This window comes from Populus trichocarpa, chromosome 6, assembly GCF_000002775.5.
Source record: "Populus trichocarpa isolate Nisqually-1 chromosome 6, P.trichocarpa_v4.1, whole genome shotgun sequence".
NCBI lineage: Eukaryota > Viridiplantae > Streptophyta > Magnoliopsida > Malpighiales > Salicaceae > Populus > Populus trichocarpa.
The window spans coordinates 1,473,857-1,497,191 of NC_037290.2; the positions used below are offsets into that span (position 1 = coordinate 1,473,857).

General features: G+C 31.7%; 2 protein-coding genes across 6 annotated transcripts; one reads left to right on the forward strand and one right to left on the reverse strand.

Moving 5' to 3' along the window:
• Window positions 1-909: 909 nt before the first annotated feature.
• On the reverse strand, window positions 910-8,836 carry LOC7495641 (protein PAT1 homolog 1). The gene is made up of 5 exons (XM_002308789.4): window positions 8,397-8,836; window positions 6,998-7,140; window positions 5,856-5,912; window positions 4,292-4,367; window positions 910-3,508 (listed from the first exon to the last, which is right to left on the reverse strand). Exons 1-5 carry the CDS (start codon window positions 8,446-8,448, stop codon window positions 1,467-1,469), a joined length of 2,370 nt encoding a protein of 789 aa, XP_002308825.4. The 5' UTR covers window positions 8,449-8,836; the 3' UTR covers window positions 910-1,466.
• Window positions 8,837-18,680: 9,844 nt separating this feature from the next.
• LOC7479608 (probable UDP-arabinose 4-epimerase 3) lies at window positions 18,681-22,930 on the forward strand. 5 transcript variants are annotated; one of them, XM_024602478.2, is made up of 10 exons: window positions 18,681-19,013; window positions 19,659-19,720; window positions 20,371-20,501; window positions 20,729-20,842; window positions 20,960-21,159; window positions 21,243-21,384; window positions 21,714-21,808; window positions 21,942-22,071; window positions 22,192-22,336; window positions 22,430-22,930. In XM_024602478.2, exons 3-10 carry the CDS (start codon window positions 20,373-20,375, stop codon window positions 22,645-22,647), a joined length of 1,173 nt encoding a protein of 390 aa, XP_024458246.1. In that variant the 5' UTR covers window positions 18,681-19,013; window positions 19,659-19,720; window positions 20,371-20,372; the 3' UTR covers window positions 22,648-22,930. The 5 variants fall into 5 exon arrangements, with proteins under 5 accessions (XP_024458246.1, XP_002307918.1, XP_024458249.1 ...); XM_024602480.2 differs by lacking the exon at window positions 18,681-19,013 and adding an exon at window positions 19,076-19,166; XM_002307882.4 differs by lacking the exon at window positions 19,659-19,720.
• Window positions 22,931-23,335: the final 405 nt, after the last annotated feature.

Genomic DNA, 23,335 nt, shown 5'->3' on the forward strand with positions numbered 1-23,335 from the left:
TTAATAGTTTTTATTTCAAACTAAAACTCTATCTCTATCTAAGAGTGTTCTGCAATCAATAAAGAGTTCTGCAATCAATAAAATTGTCTTTCTTATTTTCCTTCATTATGCTATTATTTATGTTCATGTTATGCAATTAGTGTAAAACAATTAACAAATCGAATGCTGGTGAACCATGTACAGCAGCATCTAATGTTGTGATTGCTATTATACGAGGGCATAAGAGCTCACTGGGTATGGCTACTATCTGGCAAGGAGATACCAAATTCTTTAGCATCTTGATACTTGCATGGGGTTTGGTGGCAAATATTGATGGGAAGTGCTAGTCCAATGGGAATCGCTAGCAGAGGAAGAAGCTGCATGGGAAGACCCCACCATGATAAATATGTAGTTTGGAAGTCAGACCTTAGGGTTGATGGCAAGGGAAAAAATAATAATAATAACAAAAAAAAAAATCAATAGAATAATAACCTTTTGCGTCGACTTAACTACGAGAACAACCTTTTGCATCGACTTAAACAGGTGCAAGGCTCAAATTTCTGTTTAAACAAACAGAAATTCTGCAAACGAAAGAGAAGCAAACAAGTCATGGTGATGAAACATACACTGAAGAACAACCTTTTGCATCGACTTAAACAGGTGCAAGGCTCAAATTTCTGTTTAAACAAACAGAAATTCTGCGAACGAAAGAGAAGCAAACAAGTCATGGTGATGAAACATACACTGAAACCCCAATATCAAAATAATTCTGCCCGTGAAAGATTCCACCACCACTTGAAGCCAATAAGCACAAGACACAGAATCAATGATGTGGTAAACTAAGTCTATCTAACAGTTTTTTCTCACAAATGTGTGAGAAATTGACTACATTTACTTCAGGACTTCCAGTTCCCTTAATCTGACAGAACATTTCTTGCGCCTCCACAACATTTGCAATTTATTACAGAATTTGAATGTCAGTTCTGACTGATACATGCTCCAACAAGTACATCCAGCTTGATGGTCCTGAACATTGGACAACTCTCTTCACTACAACTTCCTTGACTTCCAATGAACAAGACAGATCAAAATAAAAGGGAGTGTTTATCCTGTACAATCTATCCCCTAAGCTTTAGCTTTTGTTTGCCAGGAATTACAACATAGAGCATCAAAATAAAGCTCCTTGGAAGAATATAAAATGAAAAAGGACATCCCAGTCACCATCTCCCATGTATATTTTCCATCATGATACAAATTTATGCATATGACTTTAGGTTTAATGAGATTAGAGTCGTTGATAATCTTTTAAAGGAAAATATTAAACAGATAAAGATGAACCCTTGTAAAACCAGACTCACAATAAAGGTGAATCTCTGCCACTCCCAAGCTCCAAAGCACATTAGTACCATTTCAGTATCCAAATAAGCGTAGTGCTTGATATACACAGAATGGTCATCCAGTTGCAGTATCTTTAATTCTTTCCTCGCTCAACTCCTCACCGATTCAGAGTTTATGTGACCACTATTCCCTGGATGTGCACTCAGCCCAGTGCTGGCATTGCGTTGCTGCCCAAAATGTCTTAAGAGCTCCATCTGGCGTTCATTCGTATGAGGAAGGCAAGCTCGTAAAAGCTCAACGGGCATTTCTTGTTTTGTAGCTGCACGCACCTCCAAATCAATACCTTCTGTACTAGGTGGTGTCTTCGCATAGACTGAATGCAGTATGGTGTCATATTTAATCAGGCAGTACTTCGTAAGAAGATCAAAAAATTCATCAAATGATGCCTGCCAAAGAGCAAAATTGGGCATAGCACAGTTGGCAGAAGCCTGAGGACCATGTAATAGTTTACTAGCTCTTTCAAGAAGACATTTCAAAATAACTGTGGCCCCATCCCCAGCAGGACTACCAAGAGGCCGAAAAGGTGGCTGCTCTGAAGAACAAACTACTGCAACCAGGCAAGCACTCAATGCATGAAGATCCATGCCATTTACACATGCAGAAACTGTCTTTGTGAGATTTGTAGTTGTGTCAGCTGCATCCGTATCCGAGGGAATGCCACCAAACAAAAATCTCAAGTGACGGAAAATAGCCATGCAGACAACACGGGTGAGTTCATTGCCAGGGAATAGAAGCTGGAGAAACTTGCAGATAAGCTTTTGACCCTTGGGAAGAGATACTAACCGCAGGAACACAATGTCATCCTTCGAGGCCAGTCCAACAGATTGGCCAGTTTGGCCAAGTGGGTCAACAAGCTGGAGTGATGCTGCCAAGCCTTCAAGCAAGTTCTGCCGCCTACGCCTGAGCTGAGCCCCACCATCCTGGGACTGATTACACTGCAGGAAACGATCAATATCATCTACATCAAGAAGAAGAGATAAGCTATCTTCAATAGTGATTCTAGCTGCAAGCATAGGTTCCTGTTCCAAAGGCCTCTCAGAGATTTGTTCAGAGTTTCCATCACCAGAACTAGGAGAATCAACTTCAAGAAGGGGGCGAGGTTTACGTATGGGTGGGAGAGGAATCTTCCCAAGAGCATCAAAATGGAGATGAGAATGCTGGTCTGCACTGTTACGAGATCGAGAAGGGAGCTCCTTCATGTGAGATGGGCAGAAATTGTGTTTAATTCTTGACCCAGTAGATTTCTTGGCAATAGAAGCTTGGTGGTAGTAATCATCTATATATGGGTCAGTGCTATGAGTGGCAGCATGCTGCATTTTCAGTATACTCTCTATTTCATCAGCTGTCATATGCTTGGATCGGAATTGCACCCAGCCACTATCACTTTTCTGACTACCAGTGTCAGACCCTTGCGAAAAGCGCCGGTTTCTTTGAGAGGATGATTTATGTTTTTGATCCCTGATATGCAATGATGAAGGATGGGAATTAAAGAGTTGAGATTGCATTGCGGCAAAATGAGCCAGTGATGGTTGAAGTGAAGAGTGCAGTCTCTGCTGTTGCAATTGCTGCTGTGGTGACATCAAATGGGCAGACATTAGGCCATTTTGATGCGATAGTTGTTGTTGCAATATACTCTCTAAGAGCCTAGACTGATCTACATGTAATAGACCAGCATGATTAGGCCAATGCTTTTGTGGCCTATTATTAAAAGAAAGGCCAGGAGACATGATCTGGGGCAGATTTCCACCATAATGTAACCCGTGCTGTAAACCAGCCAGATGAAGATTAGAGTTGGACAAAGGAGAGAGGTTTGGAGCAGACAAGTGCGACTGCAGTCCACCAGAAAGAGAAGCAACATTGAGGTGGTGTGGAGAAGCACCAGGTGGGGGGAAAGATGTGAAATTTGATTTGGGTACAGGAATTGGTTCACTTGAGAAGTGAGGCTGCTGCAGTGGCTGCAGGGGATACGAGGAAGTTCTGTACAATGGCTTTGATTCTGAGAAACGAGCAGAAGAAGGTTGGGGTTGTGATGACCATCTCTTGCTGTCCTGATCATTTTCTGCACAAAACATTTGTTGATCTAACCAGCCAGCAAACTCTCCATCTTGTGCCCAATCAGTAGCAGATGAACCTGAAAAGAAAATTAGTATTAGATACTATGGCAGGAGGCATACTTAGACACCCCTATAGAAGTAATGCTGACCTAAAAATATGTCACTCTGCAAACTGTTAACCGTGGTATGCTAAGTTGAAAGGTGGAAATAATCATGTACATTTTGGTTCGCAAAACAGGAAACACAACAGAAATCATTTGCACGTGTCACCAGCAAGTGATGTGAAGTATGCATATATGCAAAATATCTTATCACTTCTTTTATTTCAAAAACTGGGAGACAAACAAAGATCTGACACATCAGAAATTGATTGTACTGGATGTACCAGAAATTCATGAGAACGTCTAAATCAATCTCAAAATGGTTAATGAAGAAAAAAACCATTTTAGCCAAGAAGCCACTCTCCATCTTACTGAAGAAAAGGCCTTCTGACCTGCATGCAAAGAAAAGGACTTCTGCTAAAACTATTTAACCAATCATCAGGCTTGTGGAAAAAACTAAACAAAATCATAAAAAAAAGTTTATGAAATGCTTTGTGAAGTACATGTAATGGAAGAGAAAACACAAGGATAAAACATCCAATTCAACTTTCAAGCTGAAAACAAAGAATGAAGGCATTTCCATTCAATATACTTCTTGGCTCAAAAATACACTGACAACAATTATATGAGAATTAAATCTCAACCATTGCATGGTCATATCAGGACTCAGAAAGCAAATTTACAGAATATCAAGTCTAGGAAATTTCTTGATTTGATGCAACAAGATAATGTAAACAATATTCAATTAATTGAACTCACTTTCCCTTGAAAACGATCCAGATCCTCTGTCACCAATAACTCCTGGATTTCTTGGTCCGGTTACAACTCTGTTCAACTATGCATTTGGACAACAAATTCACAAGTCAACAAAAAAAACATTAGAAAGCATCCCTTGATCCTCAGGTTGGAAAAGATATCTGAATCAAGAAGACTAGAAATAATAGAAGCAGAAGCATATAGAGATAAAATAATCCTAACAAAAGAATGTGATATAATGACAGAAAAAGCAAGTCCTGTCTTCCTAGTTTGGGCCCAACCTGCTTGAGGGAAGCATTTGATTATTATTGCTTATCTCAAACTTCTTCCTTAGGCCAACTAATGCTTATGGTGGCAGTTTCAAGTATAGAGATCAAAACTCATCTAACAGAAAATGTATGTTCAGTTCATCCTCTCTCAGAGGCATTTAAGATCCTTCCTCGTTTAGACCTCCTCAATGCATACGCATACTGCTAACTTGCAAAACTCATTTCACAAAAGCATTTTGAGTTACTTGTCCAAACCAAGAGTTGATAGACAGAAAGCTAGGTGTCATTCAAAGGAAAAGAAATCGAGGGGTACTTAAAATAAAATAAAAGGTGGAATGTTTGTGCTTAACATCGAATAGGGGCAATATGTCTAACATAAGATCATCACAGAGCAGGGTGGAAAGATTTGCTTTTGATCAAGGTTGGAAAGGGGTAGAGAGCAGATCTTGTGTGTATTAGTTGTACTGAAAATCACTGGGTGGAAAGATTTGCTTTTGATCAAGGTTGGAAAGGTAGAAGATTACTTTTGACACATTTACAATGTTTGTGGTGATCTGGAGTACCTGGATGAACCAGAATTCAAGAATATTCAAAGACCCAGTCAAGTATAGGGTAGAAAGATTGGTTTTCTTGGCCTTCTCTAGTCTCTATGGACCATTGCTTCTGCAGAATTTGACAAAATGTCTTGCTGGCTTTCAGTGACACTAAAATACCTTCTTTTAATTGATTTTATTTATATTTCTTGTATTCTTCTATGGAGATGACTTTTCTCCATCATGACAAATTTTCTTAACTCATTCTCCTAAATTCTTAAATTTTTATCAACAATTTGAGAAGAAAATAATACTAAATAATATGTTCACAGATCAAGGGAACAATTGACGACATAGAAGGGGATCATACAACCAACAAATAATGCAAAATATGTTCACAGATCAAGGGAACAATCGACGCCATAGAAGGGGATCAAATGTCCCTTCCACTTTTTCTCTTCCTCAAACTTATAACTTAGCATCTTTCCCTTTTACTCGGGCAAAACCATGGGGGCCCAGTAAAACACTTTGTTTTGATACTTTTAAATTGAGATGCATCATAAAACCAATTAACCCTATGGAGCCGAATAATATGCAGTTTTTTTAAGCTCTTAACAAACATGTTTACAAGTAGCAAGTGTGTAATGACTAAACTTATCGTCTTAATAAACAGAACACATTGGAATTAAATGAACATGTAGAACTCATCAAATAGTATGTTATACACATTAAATTATAGTAGAAGTTAAAGAAAAAGAATCTAACCTTTGCAAAAGTACTTGCCAGATCATCAATTTCAGATAAAGATCCTAAACTTACACCCTGAAATCAAAAGAGAACAAAAAAAGAACAGGAAAAAATATCAGTCATTATAACAGCAATCCAAAGTTTCAATAGTGCAGCATCTTAATTATGACTCAGCTACATGATTTCATGGTTTGATTCTGATAAGACTCCTTTTTCATAATGATTAGATTTTGATAAGAGCAAAGACCAATGCACAATAGTTGGCTGCAACAGAACAGAGAAGTATCAGACCAAGAAATAAAGGTTTTATCTTTCTTTCTCAATAACTCTTCAGATAAGAGTTAAACAAATACAGAATGGACACTGAAATAATAAAAACACAGGAAAGAACAAAAGTAGCTGACCCCAAACAGCTACACTTAAGGCTTCATCAAATTAAGCACAGAATAGACCATTCTCCTCTGCAAGAGTACAAGGTCTACAGGCTCCTTTTTCTAAGATGACTACATGAAGAACATATAAATTTTATTTATGAAATGAGTGGTTTTTTTTTTATTTACACAAGTCACATATAAATTTTATTTCATCCACAAAAAAGAAAGGACCTAGAAACTTCATTTGATACACATCTAACGATCATTTATAAAACTACCATTAAAAAATAAAACTATATATCAGCACCTCGTATGTTTCCAAAGGAATAATTGCCACTCAAAATCAAACTATATATCAGCAACCTCTTATGTTTTCAAAAGAATAATTACCACTCAAAAATCAAAACATATAAATGTATCACTAACCTCCTATGTTTACAAATGCCATAATTAGCTCAGTATTAATCTTTTAATCTTTTTTTTAACTTAGATTGATTAACTTAAAACTTCTGGTTTAGTAATGAATGCGCAGTGAGGACAATCATCTCAAGTTTCCAAGCTACAATGACAATTAATTACTAAGTAATAAGACCTTAATTGATGTCTGCATCCAAAACAATACACATATTGTACATATAATCAAACAGATAAAACAGATTAAACAATAAGCTAATTAGGCTACATCCAGCAGTCATGAATTAAAAAAAAACTTTTCAGTAAAAGAGTAAGGGTGAGAATAAGAGTCAAATGGATTACAGGTGCCACAAAAAAGAAAACTATTCTTACTTCATCTCTATCAAACAAACGATACTCATCATCAGCAGGTCCAAGCACAAGATTGTCACCTTCATCTTCTAAACCACCCAACTCCACTTCTTCCACAGCATGTTGACCAAAAAATTCGTACCGTGAAGCATCAAAGAGTGCACCTGAAAGACAGTTTGAACAAAAAAATTATGAGAAGTTTTAACAGAAGTGCATGCTTGAGCGCACACATGTCCACATAAAGCGGTAGGAAAACTGAGTTATCTGAATTCATATTCGAGGATAGAACACCAAATTGCACCCTAAACAGAGGAGTAAAAGCCAAGGACTAACAAGTACAATAACATGCATCAAAAGAAGCCCCAATGCACATCCAATAAAACCCAGTACTTCCCAATTTAAACTCTACTTAAAAATTAGCTCGGATTGACAGCAATTGTGCTGCAAGATAGGATTTTCGTTCTTTCTTTTTTTCTTTTTTTGTGGTTTTTAAACATTGACCCGATATGATGTGAGAGCCTGAAGGAGTTCAAGACAGTTCACAACAGAAGCTGGGTATGTTTTCAGCCACAGCATACGTGAACATGATTGCATCACAGCCATTCTATCGAAACACAGGGTACCTGACTATCACATTACCAATCCAACCTAAAATCCCAAGATTAAACAGAAAAGAAAAGCAACAAAACATTAAAATTCAAAGCTCGACATTCATTGAAACAACAAAAGAAGAAAGCTTTTGATTAAACAGAAAAAACCACAAACTTCACAAACATTAAATCTAAGCATATTCCCAAATCTAAAGAATTTATCCCCAAGCTGGGTATGTTTTCAGCCATAGCATACATGAACATGATCACATCACAGACATTCTACAGAAAGACAGGGTACCTGACTATCACATTACCAATCCAACCTAAAATCATGAACTCCAAACTAATATTCACACAATTCAGAACCAACCTTATTCCAGTTTAAACGCAACTTTAATCACAGAAGACCTTGCTTTGCATTACAAGATTAAACGCAAAAGAAAAGCAACAAAACATTAAAATTCAAAGCACAATATTCATTGAAACAACAAAAGAAGAGAACTTTTGATTAAAAAAATCACAAACTTCACAAACACAAAACCGAAAAATCAGCCCTAAACTAAATTTAAGCGCATTCCCAAATCTAAAGAATTTATCCCAGCCAATAAATACAAAAGGCAATCTTTCTTGAATCCCAAGATTTTAGCTTCAATAAAACTCCCTTTAAAGTCCAAAAGCTCTCTTCTTTTTATTCCATTTCATTTCTCAACATCCACAACAAAAACCCTTAAATCAATTCCCAAAAAGAATCAATCTTTCATCAAATACATAAAATCATACACAAGAAAATCAAAACCAAATAATTAGAGAGAGAGGGAGGTAAGAACCCGAAGAAGAATCAGTGAATTCTTTGAAATCTTTGCCATCAGATCGCTCCATATTTACAAAAACCTGCAAACAGTCATAAAACGAAGAAAGAAAGAAAGAAAATCCTAGATTTCGAAAAGAGAACAACGTCGTTTCTCGTTTTCAACTGGTAAAGAGAGAGAGAGAAACCCTAAAAGAAGTCAGTGATTTATGACTCACTCATGCAAAGAAGAGGAAGAGCGTTTAAGGGAATGGCATGGAGGGGTAAATAAAGAGAAAGTTAGGATTTATTTTGAGGGAAAGAAACCCTTCTTTCACAGACAGAGAGAATGAGAAGGATTATTTTTCATCGTCGAAGGAGAAAAGAAAAGAAAAGAAGAGTGGATGACTCTTTTTTCTGCCTTGTGGAGTATACATACATGTGCACTTCGAGAGATATACGGTTAGGTTTGAGAGAGATTATTATTATTAGTTGCAAGTTGGTTTTGCTTTTTTCCAACTTTTTTCCATAGTTACCAGACGCGGTTTGAGCATTGTTTAAAAACTTGGACTCATCTGGCGGATCATCCGGGTTCTGTGCCAATTTGGTTAAAGAAATATTAAAAGAAAAAAAAAAGAATTTGATCGACCCTTTAAAAACTTTGGTTAACTTGTTGATTCATCAACTCAAGTCTTATTTGGTTATCAATTCATTAATTTAAAAAAAATCAAAATAATGTGTTTTAATTCTTTTTTTAAAATAAATTTGGGATTGATTTTTTTAATTTGTAATTCGAGTCTTATCTCAGATCAATCTTAAATCGAGTTTTAAAATTATAGGATTGAGTACCGAATCGTAAAAAAATATATGAATTATTATGTTATTTGATTAATTTCTCTTAATTATTTTTTATTAAAAAATCATTAAAATGATGTGTTTTGATTTTTTTAAAAAAATAAATTTAGGGTTGATTCTTTTGGTTTGTAATTATAGAATTGAGTACATTATCTCTCGGATTAATTTTAAATTAAATTTTAAAATTATAGAATTGAGTACCCACTTGTAAAAAATATATGAATTATTATGTTATTTGATTAACTTCCGTTAATTATTTTTTATTAAACAACATTATTTTATTTTATTTTTTATAGTTGACCTAATGAGTCAATGTTTTTTCTATTCACGTTAAGTTAAAATTATGAGATCTATTACTTTGTCGAAGAGTTTGGATATAAGCAGATACATTATAGTCACTAATTATGAGATCTATGTGACTCGCAATTCATAATGGGCTGGATAGTTTTTTTTTCCAACATAAAAATAATAAATATTCAGGTTTTTTCAATATATTTTTTTACACCAAAAAAATCCTAATTATAAATTAAAAAGTTAATGCATATATTTAATTAAATCAATCAAGAATCATCTAAGACAAGAAATGTAATTGGAAAATTAAAAGATAAGTATGAATCAAAATATTAATAGCATAACACAAGTCATAGATGCGGTTTGAGCATTGTTTAAAAACTTGGACTCATCTGGCGGATCATCAGGTTCTGTGTCAGTTTGGTTAAAGAAATATTAAAAGAAAAAGAAAAAGAATTTGATCGACCCTTTAAAAACTTTGGTTAACTTGTTGATTCATCAACTCGAGTCTTATTTGGTAAGCTCGGCCATCAATCTAACAATGTGTTTTGATTCTTTTTTTAAAATAAATTTGGGACTGATTTTTTCAGTTTGGAATTCAAGTCTTATCCCAAATTAATCTTAAATCGAGTTTTAAAATTATATGATTGAATACCGACTCATAAAAAGATATATGAATTATTATATTATTTGATTAATTTATGTTAATTATTTTTTATAAAAAAAAATCATTAAAATGATGTGTTTTGATTTTTTTTTAAATAAATTTGGGATCGGTTTTTTTGGTTTTTATTTCAAACCTTATCTTGGATTAATTTTAAATTGAATTTTAAAATTATAGAATTGAGTACCGACTCATAAAAAATATATGAATTATTATGTTATTTGATTAATTTCTGTTAATTATTTTTTTATTAAACAACATTATTTTATTTTATTTTCATATAGTTGACCTAATGAGTCAATGTTTTTTCTATTCACGTTAACATTACGAGATCTATTACTTTGTCGAAGAGTTTGGATATAAGCAAATACATTATAGTCACTAATTACGAGATCTATGTGTCACGCAATTCGTAATGGGTTGGATAGTTTTTTTTTCCAACATAAAAATAATAAATATTCAGGTTTTTTAATATATTTTTTTACACCAAAAAAATCCTAATTATAAATTAAAAAGTTAAATATTGATATCATAACACACGTCATAGACTTGGTTGTGATTAATAATTTTGTTTTTATAATTAAATTTTTATTTAATTAAATGATAATAAAAATAAATACTCATATAAAAGCGAATGAATAAAGTTTAAGGGAAAAAATATTATTTAAGATTGCATAAAAAATAACATTTACTAATACCAGAAAAAAAAAAAGTTATCATCTTATATGAAAATCAAGTAAAAACTAAACGATATTTAACCCAAAAAAAATTAAAAAATTAAGAGATAGATGTGAATCTAAATAACTAGTCTAGAAACACAAGTCATGAACCCGGTTATATCTAATAACTTTGTTTCTTTGAGTCAAATTTTCATTTGATAAAATAATAATAATAATAAAAGCAACATACATTAAAATAATTGAATAAAATTAAAGTACAGAAAAATTAAGCAGGGCTACATAGAAATAACACCTACTAATATAAATAAAAAAAATATTGCAATTTTATTTGTAAACTAAATAAAAATTAAATGATATTTTATTAAAAAAATCATAAAGTTCTTTTTTCTTAATTTATTTTAAATAATCTCAGTTTAAATCAAATATCCGACAGGTTAGACATCTCATGCATATACTAAATTAATCTTTATAATTAATTTATATTTAAATAAAAAAAAATCAAAGCTAAAAGGGGGATTAGGCGCCTAGTCCTAGTTGGCCATAATGTCTAGCATATAAACAAATAAAGCCACTTGTCAGAGCTTGCAAGGCCAAACTCGCGTGCCTGACCTTTATATATATATATATATTATTTTTTCTAAAGAGATAGTCATTATATTATCTGTCTCTATTTTTATTTTGAAAAAAAAAAAAACAAACGATTCGTCATTTGTCTACCTAGAATTCAAACATCTTATTGGTTGGGTTTTTATTTTACCTAAAAATTCATTTATCAATCTATTTCATCTAAAAATACTTAACAAACATTCTTAAACATCAAAATAAAATTATCAACCCGAAAACACAAAGTCAAATGGTATTTTTTTTTTATCTCTCAATCTCGATCTATTATTTCAGGCAATATAAATGTTCAAAAACACATCAATAGGATCTATTTTCAAATGAAACTCAATGACACCAAGATTAGTTTTTTTATCATCAAAATGTGACCAATCAATAATTTTCTCTTTCCTTCACAATAATCCAACGACTTTCTCTATCATTTCTCACGATCATGAATTGAAAAATAAACATAATAGACTTTTAGACCATAACTAAAATTTCAAAAATTATAGGGATTGAAAAAGAAGAAAGAGAAAAATAGGTGGACATAAAAGTACTTTTCCACACGAAATTTAAGATTATCCATGTGAATTCTCCTTATTTTACACTTTGATTCTTTTTTATTGGAATATTTATTTTCTTAATAAATTTTTAGAAATTGATTGTTAATTTGGTCATATAATGTTGCACTTGATAAATAAACGGGAGTTTATGGATGAAATTAAAAGAAAAATTTATGATATTATGGATTGCAACAGTAAAATATGTACTTTTTTTAGTATATTCTACTGATACTTGACCCGCGCTTCACCAAGGGTTAGATATATTGTTTTCAACACAAAAAATTATATACAAGGTTTTTTGACATGTTTTTGTAGTGAGAAAAATTCTAAGTGAAAATAAAAAAGTTTATACATACATGTAATCACAAAAATTAAGAATTATGTGTGTTAATAAATGAAAAAAAACATATAAACAATAAATAAAAAATAAAACTGAAAAAATTAAAAGACAGATGTAGATCAAGATATTTAATCTTACCAGACAAGACTTTTACCTGGTTGTGTTTACTGGATTTGTTTTGTTAAAATAACTTTTTTTATTTACCTAAACAATAATAGAAATAGAACCACACATTAAATTGATTGAATAAAATAAAATAAAATAAAATAAAAGGAAAGGAAAAAAATATTATGCAAGGCTGCACATATTAGAAATATTACCTGAAAATAAAAAAAAATTATTTTAAAAAACTAAAGTTCATCTATATATATATATATAAGAAAACATCTTAAAAAAATTAAATGCATAATAAAAAAAATAATTGTCAATTTAAAGAGGTTATATGAACAAAATAAAAGAGAAAATGGTATAAATCTAAATATAAATAGTTTTTTTAAAAAAAATATATATATAAAAAAAGCATTTATTTTGTTTAAAAAATAAAAAAAAAAGTCAGGTCAGCCCATATGGTCCATTTGTTAAAGCCCGTGCAACTGGACCCTTATTGTTTTCATATCATCAGCCCTAAATTTTTCTAAAAAAAAAGCAGATGACCTGTCGTCTCGTTTTGCTCATATTGTGGCCACAATAATGACTGGAAAATCGATGCTTAATGTTTTTTTGACCTAAAATGTTTTTTCAACTAATTTTTGATATAAAACACTTTAGAAATCATAATAAACCTATTTATGACCTTAAAAAAACAAAAACAAAATCCTAAAAACCAAAATCAATATGAATTCGGATATTTTTTTCACAAATTTTAAAGGTAAAAAAACACTTAATATGAACTTTAATCATTAAATGGAACCATTTTACACAAATATCGACAGTTTTGATGGCTTAAGTCGGAGTTAATGATATCTCTTTCTTTCTTTACCGTCAGAATCCAGCGACTCACTTTCTCCTCTCTCAACGAAAGACTAAAAAATAACAAAAATAAAATTTTATATCGAAATTAAATTAGAAAAATATTAAGGTACCAAAACTGTATAATTTGCGTTATTTTTAGAAAGTGAGGACCAAATTGTATCTTTTTAAAAAATTTGGCATGTCACCCATGTATAACGTCTTTTTTATTCTGGTCTATATTCTTTTATTGATTAAGAAATCAAAAGTAATTGCCCCTCAATTAAAATTAAATCACTCAAAATTAAACTCTAAGGACCAAAAAAAAAATTATTAAGAAATACACCATAGGTCCACACTCCACAGTGTTTTATATAGGCGTGGACAATATCTGCTCTACAGTTAAAATCTCAAGCCATTTAGATTTTGACTTAATAATTTGTTGACGTGATGAGGTGTAGGTGCTATGCAACGTGAGGAAAAAGTCTGGATTGCTTGCCTTTTATTTCTCTACAAAAATAAAGCACCGACTAAATTAAATACTTTTTTTTATTTGATAGTAAAAAATATAATCGGATTAATTTATGTATTAATCAAGATTAAGTTATTCTTTAGATGATTTTAATCCCTTATATTGGCTTAATATATTTAAACTAATTTAATAATTTCTTCTTGATATTAACATGTTGTATTTGAGAACGCCGTTGAAATCATGTTTTTTTTTAAATAATTTTTTTTTTAAAGTTATTTTTTATTTTTTTTTATTATTTTGAAATCCTTATATCAAAAATAATTTTTAATAATTAAAAAAATATTATTTTAATATATTTCCAAATAAAATATATTTTAAAAAATAATTTCTACATCACCTCGAATACCTTTTAAAATATAAATATACACACCACACCTTATTTCTTTTTGAAAAACAAACAGGGATGTGTTATCATTAAAGAACTCTAAAACGTGTGGGATATTCACTGTAGCAAGTTTCTTTTTTTTTTTTTTTTTGCTTTTGTTTTTGTTTTTTTTACATGTTTTTTTTTGCTTTTTTTTTTACCCAAAATTGATTTCTTCTTTTTTTTTTTAATATTTTTTTGTTTCAAAATTATCTTTGCTAATTTTTTTAAATATTGAGCTGGTTGAAAATTTAACTATGTAGTTTTTTTCTTTAAAACATTGTGGATTGCTATAATATTCTCATACATTGTTTTTTTTTTTTTATGATTTCTTTGTTTTTTTTTTTTCAAAATGGTCTTTGTAGATTTTATTTTTTTTATATTAAGTTGGTTGAGAATTTAGCTTTGTAGTTTTTTTTTTTAAAAAAACAATATGGATTGCTACAATGTTTCCCTAACATAGTTTTTGTTTTGCTGCAGTGTTTCCCCATATATTTTTTTAAAAAATTATCTTTATCGAATTTATTTTTTCAATATTGAGCTGGCTGATAATCTAACTTTAACTTTCACCATATGTTTATTTTATTTTATTTTTTTCAAAATTGTCATTTTTTACATATTTTCTTTTTTTTGTTTTGTTTTTTTCAGAATTATTTTTTTTTATTTTATTTTTTTACTATTGAGCTGGTTGAAATTTTAGTTTTTTTGTCTTTTTCTTTAAAACACTGTAGCTTTCCCCACGTGTTTTTTTTTCTCGCTTTTGTTTCCTTTTTTGTACATTTTTTTTTTCATTTCTTTTACCCAAAATTGACTTCTTTTTTTTTAGATAGCCTTTGTCGGTTTTTTTTTTTATATATTGAGCTAGTTGAGAGATTAGCTTTGTAGTTTTTTTTTTTTAAAAAAAATACTATGGATTACTACAGTGTTTCCCTTACATGGTTTTAGTTTGGCTACAGTGTTTCCCCCACATGTTTTTTTTTTAAATTATCTTTGTTAAATTTATTTTTTTAATATTGAGTTGGTTGAGAATTTAGCTTTAACTTTAGCTTTACCCACTTTTTTTTTTCATTTTTTTAAATTTTCCCCATGTTTTTTCATTATAATTATAATTATATTGTATTATATTATATAACTGTTTTTTTTTTTTTTTTTAATGAATATTATTTTTGTTTGATTTAGTTTGTTAATGTTAATTTTTTTTATTTAGTTATCAGATTTTCATGATACGAATCTCGGGTTTGATGAGTTAACCTGATTTGACGAGTTATTTTTTTCATTTAGTTTAGTTTGTCAAAGTTAATTTCCTTTCTATTTAATTATCAGACTTTTATATTTTCATGACACGTATCTTGGGCTTGACGGGTTAACCCGGTAAATTCTAGGTAAACCCGTCATTTTTTTTTCTATTTAGTTATCAAACTTTCATGACGCAAATCCCAGGTTTTACAGGATAACCTGGTTTAAAAGGTTGACCCAATTAATTCAATGTTTTTTTTTCTTTTTCTTCATTAGTTTTTTCCTTCCTGTTGATTTTTTTCTTTGTTTTTTTTAATTAATCTATTTAATTATCACACTTTTATGACAAGACCTTATAGCCAGACCCACATCCAGTATTTTTGGGTCCGGTGTTACAGCCAGACTCACTTAAACTTGGGTCATGCAAGTTTAATTTTATTATTAATATTATAAATATTACTCTTAGGTCAGGCGTTGCAGCCAAATCCAAGATTCTTGGGTATAACTTTGCAGAAAAACCCAAGATTTTTAAATTTTTATTTTTTTAAATATTTTTTATGTAAAAAAAATAACCCGCGGTATCGTGCGGGTATCAAAACTAGTACAAAACACTAATTCGTGTGGCCAAATTACTATGCAAAATATACCACGGACCAAGACACATGAAACTATGAATTGCAACAATATCATTTTTTTTCCCTAATTTTTTTCCACCTTTATAGGACCAGATCTAAGGCCAATCTAGGTAACTTTGTTGAGCAGGGGAAAGATTGGAAAATAGAGGGTCAAAGTAAAATAAAAATAAAGAGAATGGGTGGTGACTTCTAAATTGGTGAGAAAAGTTTAAAGTTTACTTTCATCATTTTACTTTCAGATTATAAATATTTAGTCCTTCTAAGTTTTACAATTTTAATTTTAGTTCAAAACTTTATTTTTTTTATTTTTTGATCTCTGGTTCAAGAGAGGAGAGAGGATCTTTGAATTTTAGCGATAGAGAAAAAAAATCTTGGTTTACACCGATTTTGACAATGAAAACAATAGATTTAGATGTCAATGAGTTTCATTTGATGTAAAAAGTTATAGTTATGTGTTTTTTCCTCTTGAAATTGTTGAAAAAATGAGTGGGGATTTTATTTTCGGTTTGGATTTGTGTTTTTTTTTTTTTAGTTTAACGTGGGTGTCCGGGCTAGCTTGCGCGCACCTCGACTAATCCCACGGGCCCTTAAGTGAACGACCATGTAAGCCTCCAGTGGCCATCATATGAGCAACCACAGGGCTTGAACCTGAGACCACAGAGGGAGCAAACCTCTTGGTCCCAAACTCTTACCACTGGGCCACCACCTAGATGGTTAGATGAGTTTTAGGGGGTTTAGAGTTGTTTTAGTGGTTTATTTATACTGGTTGTGTTTTTAAAAATTATTTCTTCCTAGTAAGAAAAGGTGACCTTTAAGATAAAAAAACATGTATATTAAAAAGGAAAGTTGTTAAATATAATAGTCATCAGTTTTTTATTTTTATAAGAATAATTATCTTTTTATTTTAGATTTTGATTGATATTAACAGCTCTTTCTTAATTTACCCGTTCATACATTTTACAAATTATTTAATTTAGCATAAACAACATCTTTATATTTCTCAATTAAATAATTATAGTATAGTAAAACACACTCACAACATCTTTTCATTATTTTACTTCATCAAAAGTTAACTTCAAGTCCTATATCTGGTGTTGCGTTAATAATTTTTTTTATTCATTAATTTATATAATTTTTATTTTATTTTATTAATTTTTACAATAATACAAAAACATTTAATTTTTATATGTTAAAAAATGTATCTGATCAGCGGGAAATCACGGGTCAGCTGACTATTTCATAACTAGAAGTGTTATTGCTTTTCTGCACTTTCTGGTGGGTGGGCTCTCTAGCCCCTTTTAAGGCTGTAAAATCCTGGGCTGATAATCTTGATTTTTTCTTTCTTTTCTGGAATAGATAAATTAATAGAAAAACTAAAAACTAAAAACGAGTTTGAGATTCACAATCCACGGGCTTCTTTGGTGGCATGCTTTTTTCGTGAGCATTTGAAAATATAGTTGTACTCATATTTTTAAAATTAAAATGTTTTGGAATTTTTTAAAAATAAAAAAAAATTATTTTAATGCATTTCGTATAAAAAACACTTTAAAAAATAACCGCAACCACACTCCCGAACAAGCTATTAGTGTCACCTGGTGTTTTAGTATTACTAAGTAGATATTGTTAATTACTAGTTTTAAAAAATATTTTTTAAAATTATAGTAGTGGTTGTAATTTAAAGTATTTTTTATTTAAAAATATATTATAATAATATATTTTTTTAAAAAATTATTTTTAATATCAATACATTACGATATAAAAATATAAAAAATATTATTTAATCAAGTTTATTGATTTATCAAAATTATTGCATTTGTTTCTTCATCAAAATGAAAAGGTCAAAAGAATAACCACCAAGGCATATAGCTTATGAGTTGATCTTCACTCATATAATCTATTATTAGAACTAACAAAACTTTTTTTTTTTTATAAGGAAAAACCATTACAAAAGTTTGGCAAAATACTCTTTGAATAACAAAGGATTATTAATCAATTAAATTTGACTTCAATTAACATATATATTAAATAGCTACAAATTAAAAATAATAATTAAATAATGGCATTTAAAAAAAATTAAGCCTTGCTTATAAGTTCATTCATGGTTCAAAAATAGATTATAAAGAGTAAAATTCTCACAATTTCTTTTTAATTTAGTTCGATAATAATAATATCTTCAATGTACCAATAGCCTCACTAATTATAAAAGATATAATTGTGTGTTTGATATTGTGATAATTTTATAGCTATAGTTTAAAAAAGTAGAGTTAATAAAATTATAAATTATAATATTTGTTTTAATTAAGATTTTAAAATAGAGTCTTCAGCATAACTTACGTATGTATATTAATTAATCAGATATTTTTAAATTTATATTCAAAACAAAATACTGAAAACATTACTATGGATCACATATACAAACACGGTAGTAAAGATTTGATTTATAATTTAATATTAGTTAACTTTCTTCTAAAAAAGAAACTTCTCCAGAGGAAAAGGAAAATAATCTCAAGGTGGACAAAAATTGATTTGAGCAAAGGCACATCAATCATTGTCTAGTTTTCCCTCTCAATTCAAAGCATATAAAATATCAACAAAGGCCACTTGACTTGGTCCAAGTCATCTCTTCTCACATCTATGGCAGTTTCATCCTCCCTTCCTCGACTACTTTCAGAATCTTTAACCTTTTTCCCTTCACATCCTCACCACCTTTCCATTCTTTATTCATTTCCATTTAGAAAACTCAACGTCCTTCATTTTAAAACCTCATGATTTGACTTTAAATGTTCCTATAATATTTCTGCCACTTGTCTTCAGAATCACCCTGTCAATCCTTGACACTTTGTATGGTGTCTATGGTGTTCTCTTAAGATCATTGAAGAGGTTTTCTAATTCTTTGGCTGGTTCCATGTTCTCTTAAAATCACTGAAGAGGTTGTCTAATTCTTTGGTTAGTTCTATACTCTTTTAAAGCCAATTTCTATGTTCTGATTCTATTTTCCTTTCCTTTTCAACCTATTGGCCACATCCCTCTCTCTCTCTCTCTCTCTGTTTTTTTTAATCGGAACTGCAAAGTCTTGTTGGTTTTCTGGTTGGATTTTAGGTGGGTTCCTGTACAAGTGATTGGTTTTTTAATTTCTGAATGAAAAATCTGATTTTGATTCTGTTTGGCAGACTAGTATTGGAATTAACGTTTTAGCTGAAATTTGTTGGTGGGATTTTTTTATTCTCTTTTTAAATATTTAGCTTTCTTAGGATATAACGAATTGGAAATCTTGTGTTTGTTCTATTTTTGATGTCTATTCTTAGGTTGTCTTGTTTTTGTGTCCTTTTAAAGTCAATTTCTATGTTCTCCTTTAAATCCTTGCATCGTTCAAGATTCCTATCTTAGGAAAGATACTCGGCCTAGACTCTAAAATGCCTGTTTTAAATGGGATATCCAAAGAAGGGAACACATCTTTTGGTTTACTTTATATTGATTTATTCTTTTAAGGAGGAGGGGAGGATTGTATGATGATCATAATCTTAGATATATAGACCCTGAAATATATGTTCAGTTCATGAAAGCTTTGAGTTGAATTGGGTACTTTTTCAGCTGAAGTGTGATTCTGGAGGTGTGATTTTGGCTGATTATCATCAATCATTGAAATTTTGAAGGTAGCTTCTTTTTCATATTGATGATTGCGGTATTGACTGATTTTTCATTTGTATGTTCATCATCGTGATCAAAAGTTTTCTTTTCTTTCTGTATTTTTTTTAGCATCTTTCATTTTAGTGGCCGAGGCACAGGATTTATGCTTTTAAAGATAAAAAAAAATGTAGATGTTAGTTTTCAAACAAGAATTCTGGAGATATTGGACTATTGTTGCGTATCAGGAAAAATGGTCCAAGAGATTACACAGCATAAGAGAATTTGCTTCTTCACCTCCTTCATATAATTGACTAATCAGATTTCATGTTTTTCTGAGACTCTGGGAGGATGGATTTAGTTGCCATAAGACTTACCACTATCCCATATGTTTTTTCTTATGCTTTAAAATCAGAAGATTAAGAGTTACTAATCTTGATTAGTTAAGCCGGTGAGCTTTTCGATTTCTGATGGTGCACAAGGGCTCTGGTAATGGCCTTTTCCACAACCCTTCATCCTTGGCTCTGACTTCATATTCTTAAATCTCACTGATCAGTAGAGTTTGATGGCACCTTTAGGATGAGTTAACTGGGATAATTCTTTGATCATATCTAATATTGGAACTTTGATTGGTTGTTTCTGCTTAATATATTTGTGGATTTTATGTTTGAGCCATTAGGTATGGATTTCCTGGATTCAAGAAGAAAGAGCAATTCTGCTGGAAAAGTTATTGCAGTTGCATTCTTCATTGCAGTATGCATTGTCATGCTCAAGCAAGTGTACTCACCTAGTTATACCAGCCCCGACATGGTATGTTACTATCTTGATTATAAAGCTTTGTGCTTACAATCTATGCCTGTTATTCATGTGCATTTTGTCATCTGTAGCAAATCTCAAACTTTGTTATCTACGAGGTTAAAGTTTATTACCACCTATGACAAAGAAAAAGGGCACCTGTGTTGGTGAATCCTTCATCAGAGTCTTTAAGAACTCATTTTCCTGCTGTGTGATACATTGTCTTTCCTTATCATATCCAGTTCTCCCAACATGAGCTAGGCGTAACGCATGTGTTGGTGACCGGAGGTGCTGGTTACATAGGTTCTCACGCTGCACTTCGACTCTTGAAGGATTCATACCGAGTAACTATAGTGGTATGCTTTATTCAGGAAACTTGAAACACTTTCTGTCTAACCATATGAGTTCTGATATTGAAGTTAAGCATGTGATTTTGCTGCATGGATTTATAACCTCTATGCCTCCTCTGACAGGACAATCTCTCTCGAGGGAATCTCGGTGCGGTTAAAGTTCTTCAAGAGCTATTTCCAGAGCCTGGGAGATTGCAGTTCATATATGCTGACCTAGGAGATGCAAAAGCTGTAAACAAAATCTTTGCCGAAAATGCATTTGATGCTGTGATGCATTTTGCTGCTGTTGCATATGTTGGTGAAAGTACAATAGAGCCCCTTAGGTATACCTAGAATGTTTTCCTCCGGCTACCATCTTAAAATTCTTTTTCCATAGAAGTACATTAAAATCCACCATGCTGTGCAGATATTATCACAATATCACATCAAATACCTTGGTTGTCTTGGAAGCAATGGCTGCACATAATGTGAAGACATTAATCTATTCGAGCACTTGTGCAACGTACGGAGAACCTATTAAGATGCCGATTAGAGAAGAAACTCCTCAGGTAAGTTTCTGTTTTATTCTTTGTTTTAGACTATGAAGATTTTTCCACTCCAATATGCAAATGCTGGAGCTCAATCCCCATATGAAATGCCAGAAACCTCTTCTTCTCAGCTTTCTTGTTCATAATGCCTTCTTTAACTTAACAATAACAAAGTAGATATAGAATAGCTGCTTGAGGTGTAGACCGATAGTGACTCTGGCATGTCTGTTCTACTTACAGAGGATTTTCAGAATTCTTCTGTTGAAAGATTATTCTGAATCAAGGCCAAAACGACTCCATAACTCATTTTTCTTCATGCTTCACTCATTTACACTGGTGTATGATTTCAGCTTCCAATCAACCCCTATGGAAAAGCCAAGAAAATGGCAGAAGATATCATAATTGACTTCTCCAACACCACTGACATGGCTGTCATGATCCTAAGGTGAGTGGTGCTCTGATTTCAATTGTTTCTCTTTGCTTAATCTTCAATGTCCTTTCAAGGACTCCGACAATATTAATCAGACATTTTTATCCAGCATCCAGCATTCTGATCAAAATAATGCCTATGTTTACAGATACTTCAATGTTATTGGGTCTGACCCGGAAGGAAGATTAGGGGAAGCTCCACGACCTGAGCTTCGTGAGCATGGCCGAATCTCTGGTGCTTGTTTTGATGCAGCTCGAGGGATAACACCTGGACTCAAGGTAACTTAAGAAAGAAAATGAAAATTCAGTGCTGTGGCTATGTCCCCATGATATTAATTATAATATTGTCATACACAAATCAAGGAAGTGAAGCTCTTCTGCTCCTGTCAATGGCTTTAGGTTAAAGGGACAGACTATAAAACAGCTGATGGCACATGTGTACGCGACTATATCGATGTCACTGACCTGGTTGATGCCCATGTGAAAGCTCTTGCCCACGCAAAACCTCGGAAAGTTGGCATTTACAATGTTGGAACTGGAAAAGGTTTTTCTATATCCTTTCGTTTTTTCTGTTTCTAGTGTCAGTTTCTCTTGCATTTCTTGACCCTGAAGATTGTTTGATTCCTTTCAATCACAGGCAGATCAGTGAAGGAGTTTGTTGATGCGTGTAAGAAGGCAACAGGCGTGGACATAAAGGTTGAATACCTTGATCGCCGGCCAGGAGACTATGCTGAGGTCTTCAGTGATCCTTCCAAAATAAAACAAGAGCTAAGCTGGACAGCTCAATATACTGACCTTCAGAAGAGTTTACAGATTGCTTGGAAATGGCAGAAGTCACATTTGAATGGTTATTGACACAGTTGATTCTGCTAGAAACCTTTGCTGGACTCGCCTAATTGAGTTCAAGCATGCATTTCTTTTCTGCCAGGAAGATAGCACACACAGAATTTGATGGTCCGAGAAGCTGTAGGAAACTTCAATAATGTGAAGAGCCTGATATAGTTGACAATATCCATACATAGATGTATACGTACGATCTGTTATCAGTATAAAATGCCATTAGTATAGCTGGAATAAAATTAAATGTATCATTGTACTCCTGCAAACATTTGGAATAGAATCTCAACAGTTCTGAAAATTCAGGATCTTGATGCTTGCTGCAAAGTAAATTAGGATGCATACAAATTTTTCTTCAAGACCCGCCATTGCAAATTGTCGATCATGAATGTAATATAAGTTTTTCTTTGCTGCTGTTCCAAACATTTGTTTTTTCTTAACAAGTGTTGCATGTGTACCAGTAAAAAATCTATGAAAATATTAAATTAATATTAAGAAAATGAAAAAATAAATTATTATATAAAAATAAATTTGAATAAATCATTTATATATAACATTAATATACAAGTTGCTTGCATATAATTTGATTGCTTGATGTTTCAAGAAACCAAATTTCTGCGAGGCATTTGCTTGCATCATTGACCCTACCATTTTTTAGCTCTTCCATCGAGTGAAAGCTTTGATTGCATCTTCGATTTGACCCTAT

Coding starts and splice junctions, on each gene's coding strand:
- LOC7495641 (XM_002308789.4), bottom strand. CDS start 8,448: ATGGAGCGATCTGATGGCAAAGATTTCAAAGAATTCACTGATTCTTCT. Junction 4,368..5,855: donor TGGCAAGTACTTTTGCAAAG/GTTAGATTCTTT, acceptor CCAAATGCATAG/TTGAACAGAGTTGTAACCGG. Junction 3,509..4,291: donor TGGATCGTTTTCAAGGGAAA/GTGAGTTCAATT, acceptor TTTTCTTTTCAG/GTTCATCTGCTACTGATTGG.
- LOC7479608 (XM_024602478.2), top strand. CDS start 20,373: ATGGATTTCCTGGATTCAAGAAGAAAGAGCAATTCTGCTGGAAAAGTT. Junction 20,502..20,728: donor GTTATACCAGCCCCGACATG/GTATGTTACTAT, acceptor TATCATATCCAG/TTCTCCCAACATGAGCTAGG. Junction 22,337..22,429: donor CAATGTTGGAACTGGAAAAG/GTTTTTCTATAT, acceptor TTTCAATCACAG/GCAGATCAGTGAAGGAGTTT.